This window comes from Sinocyclocheilus anshuiensis, unplaced genomic scaffold, assembly GCF_001515605.1.
Source record: "Sinocyclocheilus anshuiensis isolate Anshui unplaced genomic scaffold, SAMN03320099.WGS_v1.1 scaffold167, whole genome shotgun sequence".
NCBI lineage: Eukaryota > Metazoa > Chordata > Actinopteri > Cypriniformes > Cyprinidae > Sinocyclocheilus > Sinocyclocheilus anshuiensis.
In genome coordinates, this window is record NW_015552552.1 from 1,348,373 (window position 1) to 1,364,495 (window position 16,123).

The 16,123-nt window shown below is 35.5% G+C and overlaps 1 protein-coding gene across 1 annotated transcript in view; it reads left to right on the forward strand.

The window, feature by feature from the left end:
• The window catches only part of tmem63c (transmembrane protein 63C), a 57,936-nt gene that overhangs the window by 17,646 nt on the left and 24,167 nt on the right, over positions 1-16,123 (forward strand). Inside the window, exons 2-8 of the mRNA XM_016455057.1 lie at positions 5,646-5,925; positions 8,785-8,864; positions 10,803-10,890; positions 11,505-11,542; positions 13,319-13,461; positions 14,872-14,923; positions 15,041-15,149. Of these exons, the coding sequence (XP_016310543.1) occupies positions 5,692-5,925; positions 8,785-8,864; positions 10,803-10,890; positions 11,505-11,542; positions 13,319-13,461; positions 14,872-14,923; positions 15,041-15,149 (744 nt within the window). The 5' untranslated portion in view covers positions 5,646-5,691. The remainder of the gene's footprint in view (positions 1-5,645; positions 5,926-8,784; positions 8,865-10,802; positions 10,891-11,504; positions 11,543-13,318; positions 13,462-14,871; positions 14,924-15,040; positions 15,150-16,123) is intronic.

Below are 16,123 nucleotides of genomic sequence, written 5' to 3' on the forward strand. Positions count from 1 at the left end.
CCAGCACCGTGGAGCTCGATTGGCCTTTGCCATTGAACACCAGAATTGGCAGGTCCGCCACTGGCACCCTGTGCTTTTCACAGATGAGAGCAGGCTCACCCTGAGCACATGTGACAGATGTGAAAGGGTCTGGAGAAGCCGTGGAGAACGTTATGCTGCCTGTAACATCGTTCAGCATGACCGGTTTGGTGGTGGGTCAGTGATGGTCTGGGGAGGCATATCCATGGAGGGACGCACAGACCTCTACAGGCTAGACCATGGCACTCTGACTGCCATTGTCAGGATTGGACTGTCTTTGTGTTTTGTTCCCCATGTGCTCCCCATGACCCAGTTTCTCCCTCATGCGCCCTTATTTGGTCGTTCCTGTTCCTGTCCTTGTTGTCTGTCTAATTAGTCATTCTGTTCACCTGTGTTCCTCCCAATTCCCTCGTTATCCTGTGTATTTAAGCCCCAGTCTGTTCAGTCTGTGTTGGTCGATTCTACTTGTTGGATTACGTGTGTTTACCCCTGTTCCTGTTGTGGATTTACCCCTGTGATTCTCTCATTAAATACAGTTTATGTTATCCACGTCTCCAACGTTCCTTCCAGCAGCGAATCGTGACAAATATTTTAAAATGACAAAAATGAATACAAATGGCATAGGCACATATCAAAAGTGTGTTGAATTGAATAAATTACAGTTTCGTTTATCCACGGCTCCTTCGTTCCTTCCAGCAGCGTATCGTGACAGAAGGCCGGACCCACAAACTGTTTTACTACGTGTTTCCCCTCCATTTGTTTTCCGTTTTCCATTCAGTGTTTTTTGTTTCCGTAGTGTTTCCCTCATGGATTCCCTCACTCTCAGGTTTACCTCCCTCACCCACAAGGACCTTTCCCTCTTGGAGTATGCTGTGGAGTTCAGCCAGCTCGCCGTTTTAACGGCATTCGACGACGCTGCGCTGAACTCCCTGTTCTGGATCGGGGCCAACTACTACCGCCCTTTCGACCTCCCAGACACCACCGGACTGTGCTGGAGGGAGGCTATCATCCGGTGTCTGGAGAGCGTCTACCCCCGATCCAGAGCACAGCCAGACCTAGAGCCCAGCCCATTGTCTTGACCCATTGTCAGACCCTACGCTGGTGCAGTGGGTCCTGGGTTCCTCCTGGTGCAAGACAATGCCCGGCTTCATGTGGCGAGAGTATGCAGGCAGTTCCTGGAGGATGAAGGAATTGCTACCATTGAATGGCCTCCACGCTCGCCTGACCAAATCCAATAGAACACCTCTTGGACATTATGTTTCGGTCCATCCGATGCCGCCAGGTTGCACCTCAGACTGTCCAGGAGCTCACTGATGGTCCAGATCTGGGAGGAAATACCCCAGGACACCATCCGTCGTCTCATTAGGAGCATGCCCCGACGTTGTCAGGCATGCATACAAGCACATGGGGGCCATACAAACTACTGAGTACCATTTTGAGTTGCTGCAATGAAATTTCAGCAAAATGGACTAGCCTGCTGCATCATTTCTTCACTTTGATTTTTTTGGGGTGTCTTTGAATTCAGCCCTGTGTAGGTTGATAATTTTCATTTCCATCAAACGATGTGACATCCTTTCATTCCAAACACATTACCCAGTCCATATCAGTAAAGATATCCAGCATGATATTTTTCCCCATTGAGATCTGATGTTCAAAGCGTTCCTTTAATTTTTTTGAGCAGTGTGTATTCTGTGAACTGGAAGTTCAATTCCAGATTGTATTAGCATTCGCATCTGTATATACAAGAGCTAGATGCTGGGTGGCATGTGTTGTAGTGGTGAAGTTAGTTATCGTATGACTGTTTGACTGGGGGAAGAAGGAGGAAGTTTGTGTACAGGATACAGGAGACTGTGACCTGATAACAGCACAGAATGATCTGGAGTGGCCTCTCACTCTCTAAAACAAAGCACTGAGTGTTCCATGTCTGCCGTGACCAAACTGACAAACCCAATTGCAAAATTGATTGCTGTGGACTGTAGCTCACACTGTAAAAAATTGCCAGGAATTTACAGGATTAAAGAGTATTATTTTACAATAAATTACTGTAGTCAGAAATTTACTGTGAAATCAACGACTGTGAATGAACAGCAGAATGATGCTAACATTACAGTAATTATATATTATATAATTCACATTATAAAGTTGTCTTTATATGCTATAATGATGATTGGTAATTAGTATTTGTTTGGGATCTTGGACCTTGTATATTCATATTCCAATTTCTGATCTAGTCATGTCAGAAGTGTGACAAATTAAAACATTTGCCAAGATGACGACAAGCTAGAATATGAAATAAGCTAATTGCCTGACTTTAAGTTAGTCAAACTATTCTTCTAAAGATTTACTCATCTGCGACAATAATGTAATGTGTTTGATTCATCTTTATTTGGTGGCTTTTCTCTGCAAATATTGATATATGAGTAACTGTAATTCAATCAATTCATCTGCATATTATTAATTTAATGAACATTTTTAATTGATCGAAAGCTCTAATTTTTAATAGTACTGATAAAATATTAAATCTGTAAGCATACAAAAAAAATTGTTGAGACGGAATTGATTTCATTTATATGATCTTGTTATAATGATGGGATTTATTTCATGAATTTATTTTCACAGTGCCATAACAGAACTAGAGAGTAAATTTGTTAGGACAAACTTTTATGTTGGCTTGAGAAAGCCTTACATGTTTGAAAAAGCTAATATGTTTTTAGCACATAGCTAATATGTTTTAGCTGTTGCTAGCATGTTTTTTTAACATGTTGCTAGCTTGAATTAGTATATTACTAACGTTTTAAAATGTTAGCATGGTTTAACACATTGCATGTTTCTAACATGTTGCTAGCATGATTTAACATGTTGTTTGTTAGCATTTCCTAGGCTAGTTGCTAGGCTTTTCTAGTGATAGATAGATAGATAGATAGATAGATAGATAGATAGATAGGTAGATAGATAGATAGATAGATAGATAGATAGATAGATAGATAGATAAATGAAGACCTGATGGTCTTGTTAGCTAAATACTCTGTACTTCATTTGATACCTTTTCAAAAGGTATAGCTACACCTTTGCAGAGGCGGACAGTAGGGGAGTATTTTTACTCTGCTGTAAAAGTACTTTTCAGGTGTCTGTACTTTATCAGAGTGTTTTTCTTTAGAAAACTTTACTTCACAACATTCCAAAGCATAATATTGTACTTTTTACTGCACTACGTTTCATATTAAATATCATTTAATACTTAATTACATTATAAACCTATTACTTTCTTACTTTTACTCAAGTAAAAGTAATTCAAAGATTTACTTGAGTACAAGAAAGTACTACATTTTTAATATTCTTAAAGGTAAAAACGAACAACAACTTTTATTTATGAAATGAAGTGCAGTAAAAAGTATGACATTATGCTTTGGAATGTAGTGAAGTAAAGTTTTCCAAAGAAAAACACTGATAAACTACAGATACTTTTTAAATGTACTTGAGTAAATTAAAAATACTTCACTACTGTCCGCCTCTGCACCTTTGTACCTTTTAGTTACTAATATGTTCACTGACTTTAGGTAATAATATGTACCTTTAAGGTACTAATATGGGCACTTTAGGTACAAAGATGTACCTTTTGAAAAGATACCGTCTTAGATTAGATGTGTTTAGACTTGAGGATGATGTAGCATCTTAAAGTGATTTTATGGGGATTACATGACCGATGTAAAGTGGCTCAGTCTATGTGTGAGTTGGGAGATGATTTGCTATTACTATGGCAACCAGCAGTTTAAGGCAAACCATTATCTGTAATATCAACAAACAACCAGTGAGCTGGTTTGTGTGTTCCTGTTAATGTGCTTGAGGGCAATATTCATAAAGGTAATCGAAACACATCTGTTAAACTGAATGGAAGTGGTGCTTCGAACTGCCCTAATGTTTGTCTAAAGTTTTAGAAATGTTTGTTCAAATTTCACCATAGCCAGCACCAATTTGCACAATGCTTGAACTGTTTGAACCGGCGTACCTCAGAAAGATAATATAGGGTCCTATGATTTTCATAGTGCTGGATATGTGGACGAAATTGTGAAATCCAGTCATAACAACTGAACGTACAATAGGCCTATAATGCAGAATGTCACAGATTTTGGTAAAATTTTGATCAATAAATGAAAAGTAGGGTTTTACACTCAAACTGTGATGTGGACTAGTGTCTATTAAAGCGTAAATTGTCTGCAAGTTCTGTGTGTCTCATACAGTTTTATATATTTCACACAAACTCAATTGTTTTCAACATTTCACTATATGAAGATGCTCCACATAAACTTCATCTCCAGAGCTGCTCTGGGTCACTTCACAAGCATTTCACCATTTCATTTGATACAACATAGAAACTCAAAGGTCTTCACTACAACTCTCCAAAAAAAGAATATCTTCAAGAAATTGTGAAAGAAATATATCACTATTGTTCAGTAGAATATATTCTCAAAGCAACAAAAATAACAACAACAACAACAATACAATTTACAATGACATTGTTCAACATTATTTTTAAGGAATATCACAATATTTTTCATCCATGTTTTAATGTAAACGGTAAACCTCTGTTGTGTAGCAGTTTGTTTGCCAAATTACATTTGATTACTTTTAAAAGATTCACTTTGTGATTTCCAAATTTGTATTAAATAATAAAACTCAGAATCCAGAAAAAAAAAACTAAATTAGACAGTTCATAGGGCACAGTTTTGTAGTTTCATTCATAGTTTTGTGAATTCAATTGATTAGACATCCTTTTTGGGGGGTTGATAAGATTTTTATTGCTTTTGAATATGCTCACCAAGTCTGCATTTATTTGATCATAAATGCAGTAAACAGTTCATAATACTTTGAAATACTATTATCATTTAAATATTATTATAAAATATCTCTTTTCTGTTTTAATATATCTTAAAATGTAATAAGCAGTTGTTCTGCTTAATATTTTTGAGGAAATTTTGCTGCATTTTTGATGCAGTTGTGATCACATTTAATTGAATGTAATTATTAATTATTAAAAAGTATTAAATTATTTAAAATATATATATATCTTACTGACCCCAAATGTTTGAGCAGTGATGTACATACAATTATTTTACATATTTGGATAATATTTTAAAATGATTACTATTAGTAGTAGTAGTACTAAATAATAATTTTAAAATGTTACATTTACAGTATATAGCACTTTCTTACACTCACAGCACTTTTAAGCTAGAGTCAGTTCCCTTCTCACTATCAAATCAATTATGTTTTGGTTTAAGGATGGGAAAGTGATCGTAGATCGGCAGTCATGGGCAACGTTTTTCCGGAACAGCAATTTGAATTCCCTATTGATATGTTCATATGGCCTTTTATATGGCCAGGAGAAGGCTAAGATTTCCCCTGCTTTACACACACTTAGCCTATGGGAGTAGCTGATGAAAATGAATCTTCCTGAGGGTAAAAATGAAAACAAAACCAAAAAAAAAGATGTTCAGTAAGTCTGAGGCTGTTTTTTGTTTCCAGATTGACTAATTTTGTAGTTGACGTCATCATTTGAGTACATTCGGTGTTATCTTTTCAAACTTTTCACCCGATTCATTTTTTTGTTTCCTGTTGTCTCTCCTCAGTGATGCTTTGACGTTCGAAGGGCTTCCTGAGACCCGCGCCACTGCCATGGTGGTGCGCTCTGACCTGTGGGGTACGGCTCAGCCGGTGTTTGAGTCCTGGCCCGCAGGCGGTGGCAGTCCTGTGGAGGAGCTGGATGTGAGGAGTTTCCTGAGCTCACTGATGGAGGAGAACAGCACAGCGGAGAGATGTTATCGCTCTCACTCCCGCAGCAGTGTCCTGCAGGGCCTGCCTTTCGGAGGAGTCCCCACCGTCCTCGCCATCAACGTTGTTCTGTGGCTGGTACAACATATTTAAAAAGTTCTACAGCATCGTTTAGCTGCAGCTGCATGACATGAATTTACTTTCCTGATTTACTGATCAAGCGTTCAGTCTGTGCAAGATGTATAACGCCGACATATAATGCCATTGTGCTATGGGCGTCCCGAGTTCGAATCCCGGCTCGAGGACCTTTCCTGATACAACCTCCCTCTCTCTCTCTCCCACTTTGCTTCCTGTCTATTCTACACTATCCTATCTTAATAAAGACAAAATGGCAAAAAAAAATCTTTAAAAAAAAAAATGTCTATAAGATGTTTTTTATTTAGAATGAATGTAAAACTGGCATCTTAAAGACGTTTATCAGATGTTTGTACACAGCAGATGCTTTCCAGAAGAAGCGATCTTTAACAGACATCTTGCATATGTACGTGTGCTATCTGGGAAGTCATATTTCACTCCAAAATCAAAAGAAAAATATACAGCTTGTGTAAAATTGAGCTCTAAAGTCCCACTACACCCATATTCAAAATTGGGTTTAAAAGTTTGGGGTCTGTAAGATTTTGTTTTAATGTTTTTCAATGAAGTCTCTTATGCTCACCAAGGCTGCGTTTATTTGATAAAAAATACAGTACTGTGAAATTGTGAAATATTATTTAAAATAGCTCAATAGCTGATTTGGTGCTCAAGAAACATTTCTTATTATTATCAGTGATGAAAAAAGTTGTAGTGCTTAATATTTTCATTGAGAAGTACAAAAATGTCAACGTAATCAGGATTCTTTTTTTTTTACAAAATTCAAAAGAACGGTATTTATTGCAAATAGAAGTTTTTGTAACAACGTCTGTACTGTCACTTTTGATCAATTCAATACATTTTTGCCTATTAAAAGTATTAATTTCTTTTCCTTTTTTTATCTTTCTGACCCCAAACTTTTGAACAGTAGTATATACACATTTTAATTCAACTTGACAACCAAATCAGATTATTTTGAGAATGAATTTTGTAAACTGCATCAACCGATGTATTGAAACCGTCAGACTCAAAAGAATGAATCGATTATGTAAATTATAAACAGCAGGAGTGCCCCCCCCCAGTTCTTTTTGGTGACATTTCCGGGGGCAGAAACGACACGCTTCACCTTTAAGAACAAGTTGCTAACCAGCAATCTAGCAAGCTCAATAGAGACCTGTAGCTTCCCAGCAGTCAGTGTTTTAAGTTGTCTTGTCGTTGACTCTTCCTTCCGGAGTCATTATGAACACAAGTGTGCATGCAGACCTCCCTGCCTGTTAGTTTCCAAGACAACCACTCACCTCGTCTCTCTCCGGACAAAGAAATGGCTAATCATTACTGCTGGCCAGGGGTCTAGTGAGTGCTTGCTTACACAAATAGTTCTTACTCTATTTATATCAATAGCTTTGACACACATTTAAAGTGACGCAGTGACTATAATCTGGATTATTCACATTCTCTCTATGAGATCAGGTTCACTGTGCACATCATTTACTAACAGTTTCCCTGTAAATTACTTTTTTAAAGTTTTTTATTAAGGCCACTTTAAAACACAATATGTATGCTGATATAGCTGGTTTGGTGTCTCTGTATTTTAGTTCCTGCTTCTGATCTTCTCCTGTTTGAGGAAGGCAGCATGGGACTACGGCCGCCTAGAAGAAGCGATCTTTAACAGACATCTTGCATATGTACGTGTGCTATCTGGGAAGTCATATTTCACTCCAAAATCAAAAGAAAAATATACAGCTTGTGTAAAATTGAGCTCTAAAGTCCCACTACACCCATATTCAAAATTGGGTTTAAAAGTTTGGGGTCTGTAAGATTTTGTTTTAATGTTTTTCAATGAAGTCTCTTATGCTCACCAAGGCTGCGTTTATTTGATAAAAAATACAGTACTGTGAAATTGTGAAATATTATTTAAAATAGCTCAATAGCTGATTTGGTGCTCAAGAAACATTTCTTATTATTATCAGTGATGAAAAAAGTTGTAGTGCTTAATATTTTCATTGAGAAGTACAAAAATGTCAACGTAATCAGGATTCTTTTTTTTTTACAAAATTCAAAAGAACGGTATTTATTGCAAATAGAAGTTTTTGTAACAACGTCTGTACTGTCACTTTTGATCAATTCAATACATTTTTGCCTATTAAAAGTATTAATTTCTTTTCCTTTTTTTATCTTTCTGACCCCAAACTTTTGAACAGTAGTATATACACATTTTAATTCAACTTGACAACCAAATCAGATTATTTTGAGAATGAATTTTGTAAACTGCATCAACCGATGTATTGAAACCGTCAGACTCAAAAGAATGAATCGATTATGTAAATTATAAACAGCAGGAGTGCCCCCCCCCAGTTCTTTTTGGTGACATTTCCGGGGGCAGAAACGACACGCTTCACCTTTAAGAACAAGTTGCTAACCAGCAATCTAGCAAGCTCAATAGAGACCTGTAGCTTCCCAGCAGTCAGTGTTTTAAGTTGTCTTGTCGTTGACTCTTCCTTCCGGAGTCATTATGAACACAAGTGTGCATGCAGACCTCCCTGCCTGTTAGTTTCCAAGACAACCACTCACCTCGTCTCTCTCCGGACAAAGAAATGGCTAATCATTACTGCTGGCCAGGGGTCTAGTGAGTGCTTGCTTACACAAATAGTTCTTACTCTATTTATATCAATAGCTTTGACACACATTTAAAGTGACGCAGTGACTATAATCTGGATTATTCACATTCTCTCTATGAGATCAGGTTCACTGTGCACATCATTTACTAACAGTTTCCCTGTAAATTACTTTTTTAAAGTTTTTTATTAAGGCCACTTTAAAACACAATATGTATGCTGATATAGCTGGTTTGGTGTCTCTGTATTTTAGTTCCTGCTTCTGATCTTCTCCTGTTTGAGGAAGGCAGCATGGGACTACGGCCGCCTGGCTCTGCTTATGGAAAATGACAGGTATCATCTCAGAACTGTTGATTGTTTGAAGAATGCATTAAGATGTAAATAACTGAACAACTGTGTGTGGTGGTTGAGTGAACTGAATGCTTAGCAGGTCAGTGTGAGATCCTGGTGCCACCTGCTGGTTACACAGGACAATTTAGATCATGATGTTATATTATTGGTCTGATTATATGGGCTGAAACATATATTCTTATATATATAATATATACATATTGATTATATAAATAAAGAATTGTATGTATTTATACAACAGGGCCTCACATTGTGGCCACATTACCACAACAGCCCATCGTCAGTTATTCCTTATATATTATATAATTCCTTTTATATATATATATATATATATATATATATACAATGTATATATATACAATGTATATATATACTGTATATATTGTCATTTGTTCTTCTTCTGCATTTCATTTTAAATTCCATTTCATTTGTATTTTGCTCATATTTTCAAGAGACCTGTTTCTTGAAAAAAAAATAATAATTATTAAAGAAATTTCAGCTCACACACACAGTGTCCCTGTGGGAGCAGTGGGTGGAATTCGATCATAATTCTTAAGACTTCTGTTGCAGCAGCGCTGCTTTATTCTGCATCAGCATGTAGCATTAAAGTCTTTGTTTATGTGAATGTGCAGCTGATTCTTAGTGAGTATATTTGCAAAGCATTGCATCAGACCACAGAAGAGAAAGCTCTGGCTTTCACAGAAATAGCATTTTCATATTTGTATACACTAGCATTTCACCTGTGCCTTTTCATTGCCTATAATAGACCTGGGTAGAAATGCTTGCAGTTTTCTGATCTTGAGGCTAGTTTTGGATCTGGCATTGAGTTAAGACTCTGAAAAAATGCTTTCAGGCCTATCACTGATGGAAGCTTGAGAGGGATATTTGTAACAGAAAAGGCTTCATCCAGTGATGGGACTAACAACATACTCTATTTACAAAAGACTATGGCTAGTTGTCACAAGGGTTATATCTTAGTACGGTTTTGAATCAAAAGTTAATTTGCTTAAATGGTTGTTTTATATGTGGTTATCTGGGTAACACTTCAGATTAGGGAACTCATATTCATTATTAACCAAGGGTTTTTCCTCAAACTCCTAATTTGCTGCGTACTATTTAAGGTAGTTGTTGTAGTTATGTTTAGGTATTGGGTAGGTTTAATGGATCTAAAATATGGTCACACAGATTAAGGCATTAATATGTGCTTTATAAGTACTAAAAAACAGCCAATATTCTAGTAATAAAGTGTTACCCAAATTAACAAGTATAAAAGCACACATTCAAGCATTCATCAACTACTATACTGTATAATGAAGGTAGGTTTTAACTGAAATGTTCAATTGTGTTCACAGGATGAAGGTAAACATCAGGTCATGGCAAGTTATCACCAGTGTTTTATAGCTTGTAAATTTTAGGATTAATTCAATTACATTTCTGTTGGGCAAAACGATGTTTTGCTGTTTTTGAATGTAGTCTTGTACATTTTTGTTTGGTGGTCCAGTTGCTCTACTTTTTATTTTTGCAGAAAAGCTATTAAATAGCCTACTGTATAATACATTAATATAGAAATATAGAAGTTGGCTTTTGAATTTCGATAGAAGTTTATATTTCAAACAATGTTATTGTGTGTGTTAAATTAACTATCTTTTTCTTGGGCAGTTATGGAAAATATTTAATAGCTTTTTTGTAGCCAAGGGTTAGTACATTATGAGAAAGATTTAATATTATTAATATTTGATATTAACATTTAAAGTATTTATAATATTTATAACAATCCAAAATATACCCATCTTGAAAAATATGTAGTAAAAGCTGATAACTTGCCCCAGTCTAGTATAATAGAATTTTCTAACAGTGTGTGAAGTTTTTTTTTTTTTGAAGTGTTACCTGTCATTTTTATTGTTTGTCTTTGTTCTATAGCTTGACATCACTATTCTATGGAGAACAAAGTGAGAAAGAGAAAACCCCGTCAGAATCCAGCCCATCAGACTCAGAGACCAAGGACATGGTGAGAACCTTTTGTAAAAGAGAAGAAAGAGACAAACAGCATCACAGACATTTAATAAATATTTGATCATGCAGAAACAGGATCTTTGCTAGAATTTACAACATTTGGCAGTGCAAAAACCCACAGGGCCTTGTCGTTATCAACGACACCCCTGCCTAGAAACAAATAAAAGCATGAGTACAACTAATAGATTTTGTTTTTAATGTCATATTCACAGTGATGCGAATTTACTACCACTGAAACGTAAAGACATACAGAGGCACACACAAAGTTCAATCTGTCGACGTGGGTTATTACGGAGCGTCGCCCCAGAGTTGATGTCATATAAAATAGCCTGTGCACTTAGACGCTATTTTCTTTTATGCACACTATCTGTCTGTTTATATTCTGACCTCACTCTGTCTCCTTGCATTTTATGTGCAATGACAGTTCAAGACATCACAGCCACGTTAAAGACATTGCATGCATTTGCATGGCTTTTTCCACTTGTTACGCTATCCGCGTTCACTTAAAGGACAAATGATTCTGACAGATGCTAAGCTAGCCAGACGCGCTCTTTTTTTATATGCCAGACCTTTTTATGACACCGTTGTCTTCCCTCCCTCTCTTTATAGGGCTTCTGTTCCTGGCTCACATCTCTGTACCACATGAAGTAAGTATGCAAGAAGTGCATGGTGATGTCATCAGCCAGCATCCTTTTTGCTCATGTTATATCTCATTAAGAAGGGAAAACACAGGGTGAAGGTGGACCAGCACGTCTAACGTCTGGGCACACTCAAAGGCCTTTCAGAACCGTAAACCAGCCGCTAGTCTGTCTCCACGGTTGCAGAGATGTTATTTGGACGACTCAAATGGCATGTTGGTGCCATATTTAGCTGGTTCCCTTAAAAGCTTCTTGAACTCCCCGGCGACCGAGAGGCCACGCTGAGAATTTCCTCGCTCTGTGTGTGTGTGTGTTTGTGTGTGTATGAGGGCTCCTTGTAATCATAATAGCCCCCAATGCCCTCATGTATTTGTGTGGTCTTTTAAAAAGGCCGCCACATATATATTATTGACCGAAGGCAATAATTCATTGGAAACACTCTGAAAACTCTCAAAGAGATTGTGTTTGCTGTTTAGTTCAACTAGTGCAGATCTAGCAAAACCATAGTCATAGGTTTGATTCTTAGAGAATGCACATGGGTCAATAATATGTTCACGATTAAAAAAATGAAAAATCTTTTACAAGGAAAGAAAAAACGTGTGCCACATGTTTGTTCTCATGTTGGTTTCATGTGGTTTTGAAAAACTTGAATATACACTACCATTCAAAAGTTTGGGGTCGGTGAGATTTCTAAATGTTTTTCTTTTATGTTAATCAGAAATACAGTAAAAAAAATATATATTTTTTTTTTATATATTATTACAACTTAAAACAACTGTTTTCTATTTTGAAACATTGTAAAAATATGATTTATTCTTGTGATGGCAAAGCTGAATTTTTAGCAGCCATTACTCAGTCTTCAGCGTCACATGATCCTTCAGAAATTATTTTAATATGCTGATTTGGTGCTAAAGAAACATTTCTTATTATTATAATGTTGGAAACAGCTGTTGAATGTTTTTGTGGAAATTGTGATACATTTTTTCAGGATTCTTTGATGAATAGAAAGCATACTGACCGCAAACATTTGAATAGTAGTCTGATTTTCAAGAAAAGCCTCAATTTACTGATTCTAAAATGTCATGTGGTGTACTGGGACCATCAAGCAATAAAAGTATGAAAACATTTTCTATGTGAGAAAAAAAACACATTATTTTCCAAAAAATGTAAATATATTTTAATAAAAAAAATTCATAAAAAGTATGTTTTACAAATATCATGAATTATTAATTCATAAATAACGATTAGAGACTTGCAACACGTGACTTTTTACAACCTTTGTACAAAGGACAAATTATCTGATATTTTAAGAGATTTATCGACCATGTCATGAGAGTCTGTTTTGTTTTGTTTTTTGTTTGGTTTGTGTTTTTTGTTTTGTTTTGTTTTGTTTTGTTTTGCTTTGCTTTGCTTTGTTTTGTTTTGTGTTTTGTTTTGTTTTGTTTTGTTTTGTTTTGCTTTGTGTTTTGTTGTGTTGTGTTGTGTTTGTTTTGTTTTATTTTGCTTTGTTTTGTGTTGTGTTTTATTTTTTGTTGTGTTGTTTTGTTTTGTTTTGTTTTGTTCTGCATGTTGGTTGAACCGCAATAACAGAAGATGCCAAAATCCAAAGTAGGGTTTTCTTTCTTTCTTTCTTTCTTTCTTTCTTTCTTTCTTTCTTTCTTTCTTTATTTCCACATACTGATGCATATATTAGTTGGTTTTGGATAAAAGTGTCTGCCAAATAAAAAAAGCAATTGTAAATAGGCTTTTTTTAAATAGATGTTTTTGTCCTTATTCTTCCCGTAGGGATGAAGAGATCCGCAGTAAATGTGGCATCGATGCGATCACGTACCTGTCTTTCCAGCGTCACATCATCCTGCTCATGATGGTGGTGTGTTTGCTGTCGCTCACCATCATCTTGCCTGTCAACCTCTCTGGGAACCTCCTCGGTACCTCCACCAGATCCATAACTGCTTGGTTACTATTTACTCTAATAGCGCTCAGCCATAAAGGATTCATGACAACAGACACAACACGTTTGGTATCCAGGAAAAGGCAGTAAACTTTAAAATAACATTACATCTTAATTCATCAGTGTGCTTGCACCTAAAAAAGAGTCTTCAGAATAATCTCATGAATTAGTTTTGACAGATTGTTAGTGTTAGAGTGAATATATTAACTACTGTTCAAAAGTTTGAGGTCAGTAAGATTTCTATTTTGAATAAATGCTGTTCTTTTAAACGTTCTATTCCTCAAAGAATCCTGAAGTCTGGTGTCCAACAAAATATAATATGTTTTTAACATTGATAATAATAAGAACAGTTTCTTGAGCAGCAAATCAGCATATTAGATGATTTCTGAAGGATCATGTGACGCTGAAGACTGGAGAAATGGCTCCTGAAAATTCAGCTTTGCCATCACAGGAATAAATTATACTTTAAAATGTATCAAAATTTGAAACAGTAATTTTAAACTATAATAATACTTAAGTATACCACTGTTTTTATTGTATTTTTGTAAACATAAGAGACAAAAACAACAAATCTGACCGACCCCAAACTTTTGACGGCAATGTACATTTTCTGTATTGACTTGGAGGGAATTCTGCTGAATGTATTTTAACATGCTAAAATGTATTAAATGTAGCTGAAAGTTCTACAATTTAAAAAAGGCACAAAGCTGGGAGAATGTGTAACATTTGCGGATGCAGATTCCGTGTGGGCCTGTCGATGAATGAGTTTATGAAAAGCCTGGGAAAACTCTTGAAGATGTAGAAGAGCTCAGTCTTAACCCTCCATTAGTGGACGTGTGTAAAAGCATAATTCAGACCACCCTACAGTGTTTGAAGATGGTTGGGAGGCACGATAGAGGGTTAGAAGGGCCAAGTTAAATATGGGAAAGGCCTTGACTTTCCACGCCACAAGAAGAGCATTGTGAAAGCCACTGGCTTTACCTCTTGTTGTTTTCGGACCTGCAATAAGATTTTCATATGACTTTCATACGACCTTGGTGGCAGAAGTTTACTGGGGTCCTCTAAAAGTGTTAAATGTGGATGTGTGGTAGACCAGTTTGTGGTGCAGCTTTGGGGCCGGCTGGTTAAAACAGGGTGGGGGTTTTAACACTTACTTACTTGCTTTGACGATCTCTATGCAACAATTTGACACTGTATTTGTGAAATAAACCGGTACATTTACAAATTTGTCATAGCAACCAAACCCAAAGCATAATGATTGAGGTGTAGCGAGTTTTTTATTTCACATTCACTTTGCGCTGTACGGGCCTCAAATTACTTTCAGAGTTTTATTTTTGATGCTGGTATGTGAGAAGAGCATGAAGTTGTTTATTTCTATACTTTTCAGGAGATAGCCCACAGAATTTCGGCCGAACAACAGTGGTTAATGTCCCCGCACAGTAAGTTTGTTTTTTATGATGACTGTAGACCTGAAAAGCATATAGCCTTGTTGTGCATGTACATATTCATGAAGTTGTTGGCATGATCTTGATAACTTTCTTTTCTTCGTGCATTAGGAATATATTTCTGTGGCTGCACAGCATCTTTGCTCTGCTGTATTTTGTGATCACAGTACTGTGCATGGCCCATCATTCCTCACGACTGGAATACAGAAATGATGAGAAGGTTGGTGAAAAGCTGTATTCGTGCGCATGTGTTATTACACCACATTTCTGGTCCATAAGGGGCACTGCTTTTAACAGTGCTTTTAACAGGTCTAAAATAGGCTTTATATATTTATATATAATTTAGAATTTTAAAATAAATAAATAAATATAATTTTATGAATAATTATTTATTACTAATTATATTTTTTATTTAAATTTAAAAGGAAACCTACATTTAAAGAAAAATTATTATTAATAAATAATATATTAATAAATAATTACTAATAAAATTTTATAAATTAAATATAATTTATAAATAAAAATATAAAGACTGTTTTTACATGCATTAGATTTTGGGGGGAATTGTGATGTGCTTTCATTACAAATAAGCAATTTTCTTATTTCAGAAATGCTTTCAGATGTTTGTTTGTCTGCAATTGTAATTATTTGTACTGTTTCTCATTAGATTCTATATAAGGTAAAACAATAATGAAAATCATCCTGACTGGACAACTAGTATTTTATATTTTGTTTTATTTTATTTTATTTTATTTTAAATTAAACTATTTAAAATTAAAACAATTAAAATTAAATGTACTGCAACAATATGATGTATAAATACTTCTACAGTTTAAACAATTAAAATTTTATATATATATTATTTTACATTACGATTTTGACAGTGGAGTGAAAAATGTGATATTCACTTTAAAAATGAAATAAAAGTTAGATGATCTTTCATTGCACTCTTAAAACTGAAGATTCCAGAAGTGGGTTTTCACAGAGATGCCATAGAAGAACAATTTTTAGCTCCCCCACACTTTCAGTGAAAAAAAACTTGTGACGTATATTTTAAAACCTTTTTCCACTATAAAGAAACTTTTGTGCAGTCAAAAGGTCCAATGAATTTTAAAGGTTCTTCATGGAACCATATATGCAAACAAAGAACCTTTATTATTATTTTTTTTTTTTTAAATATGTAGTTTTCACCAT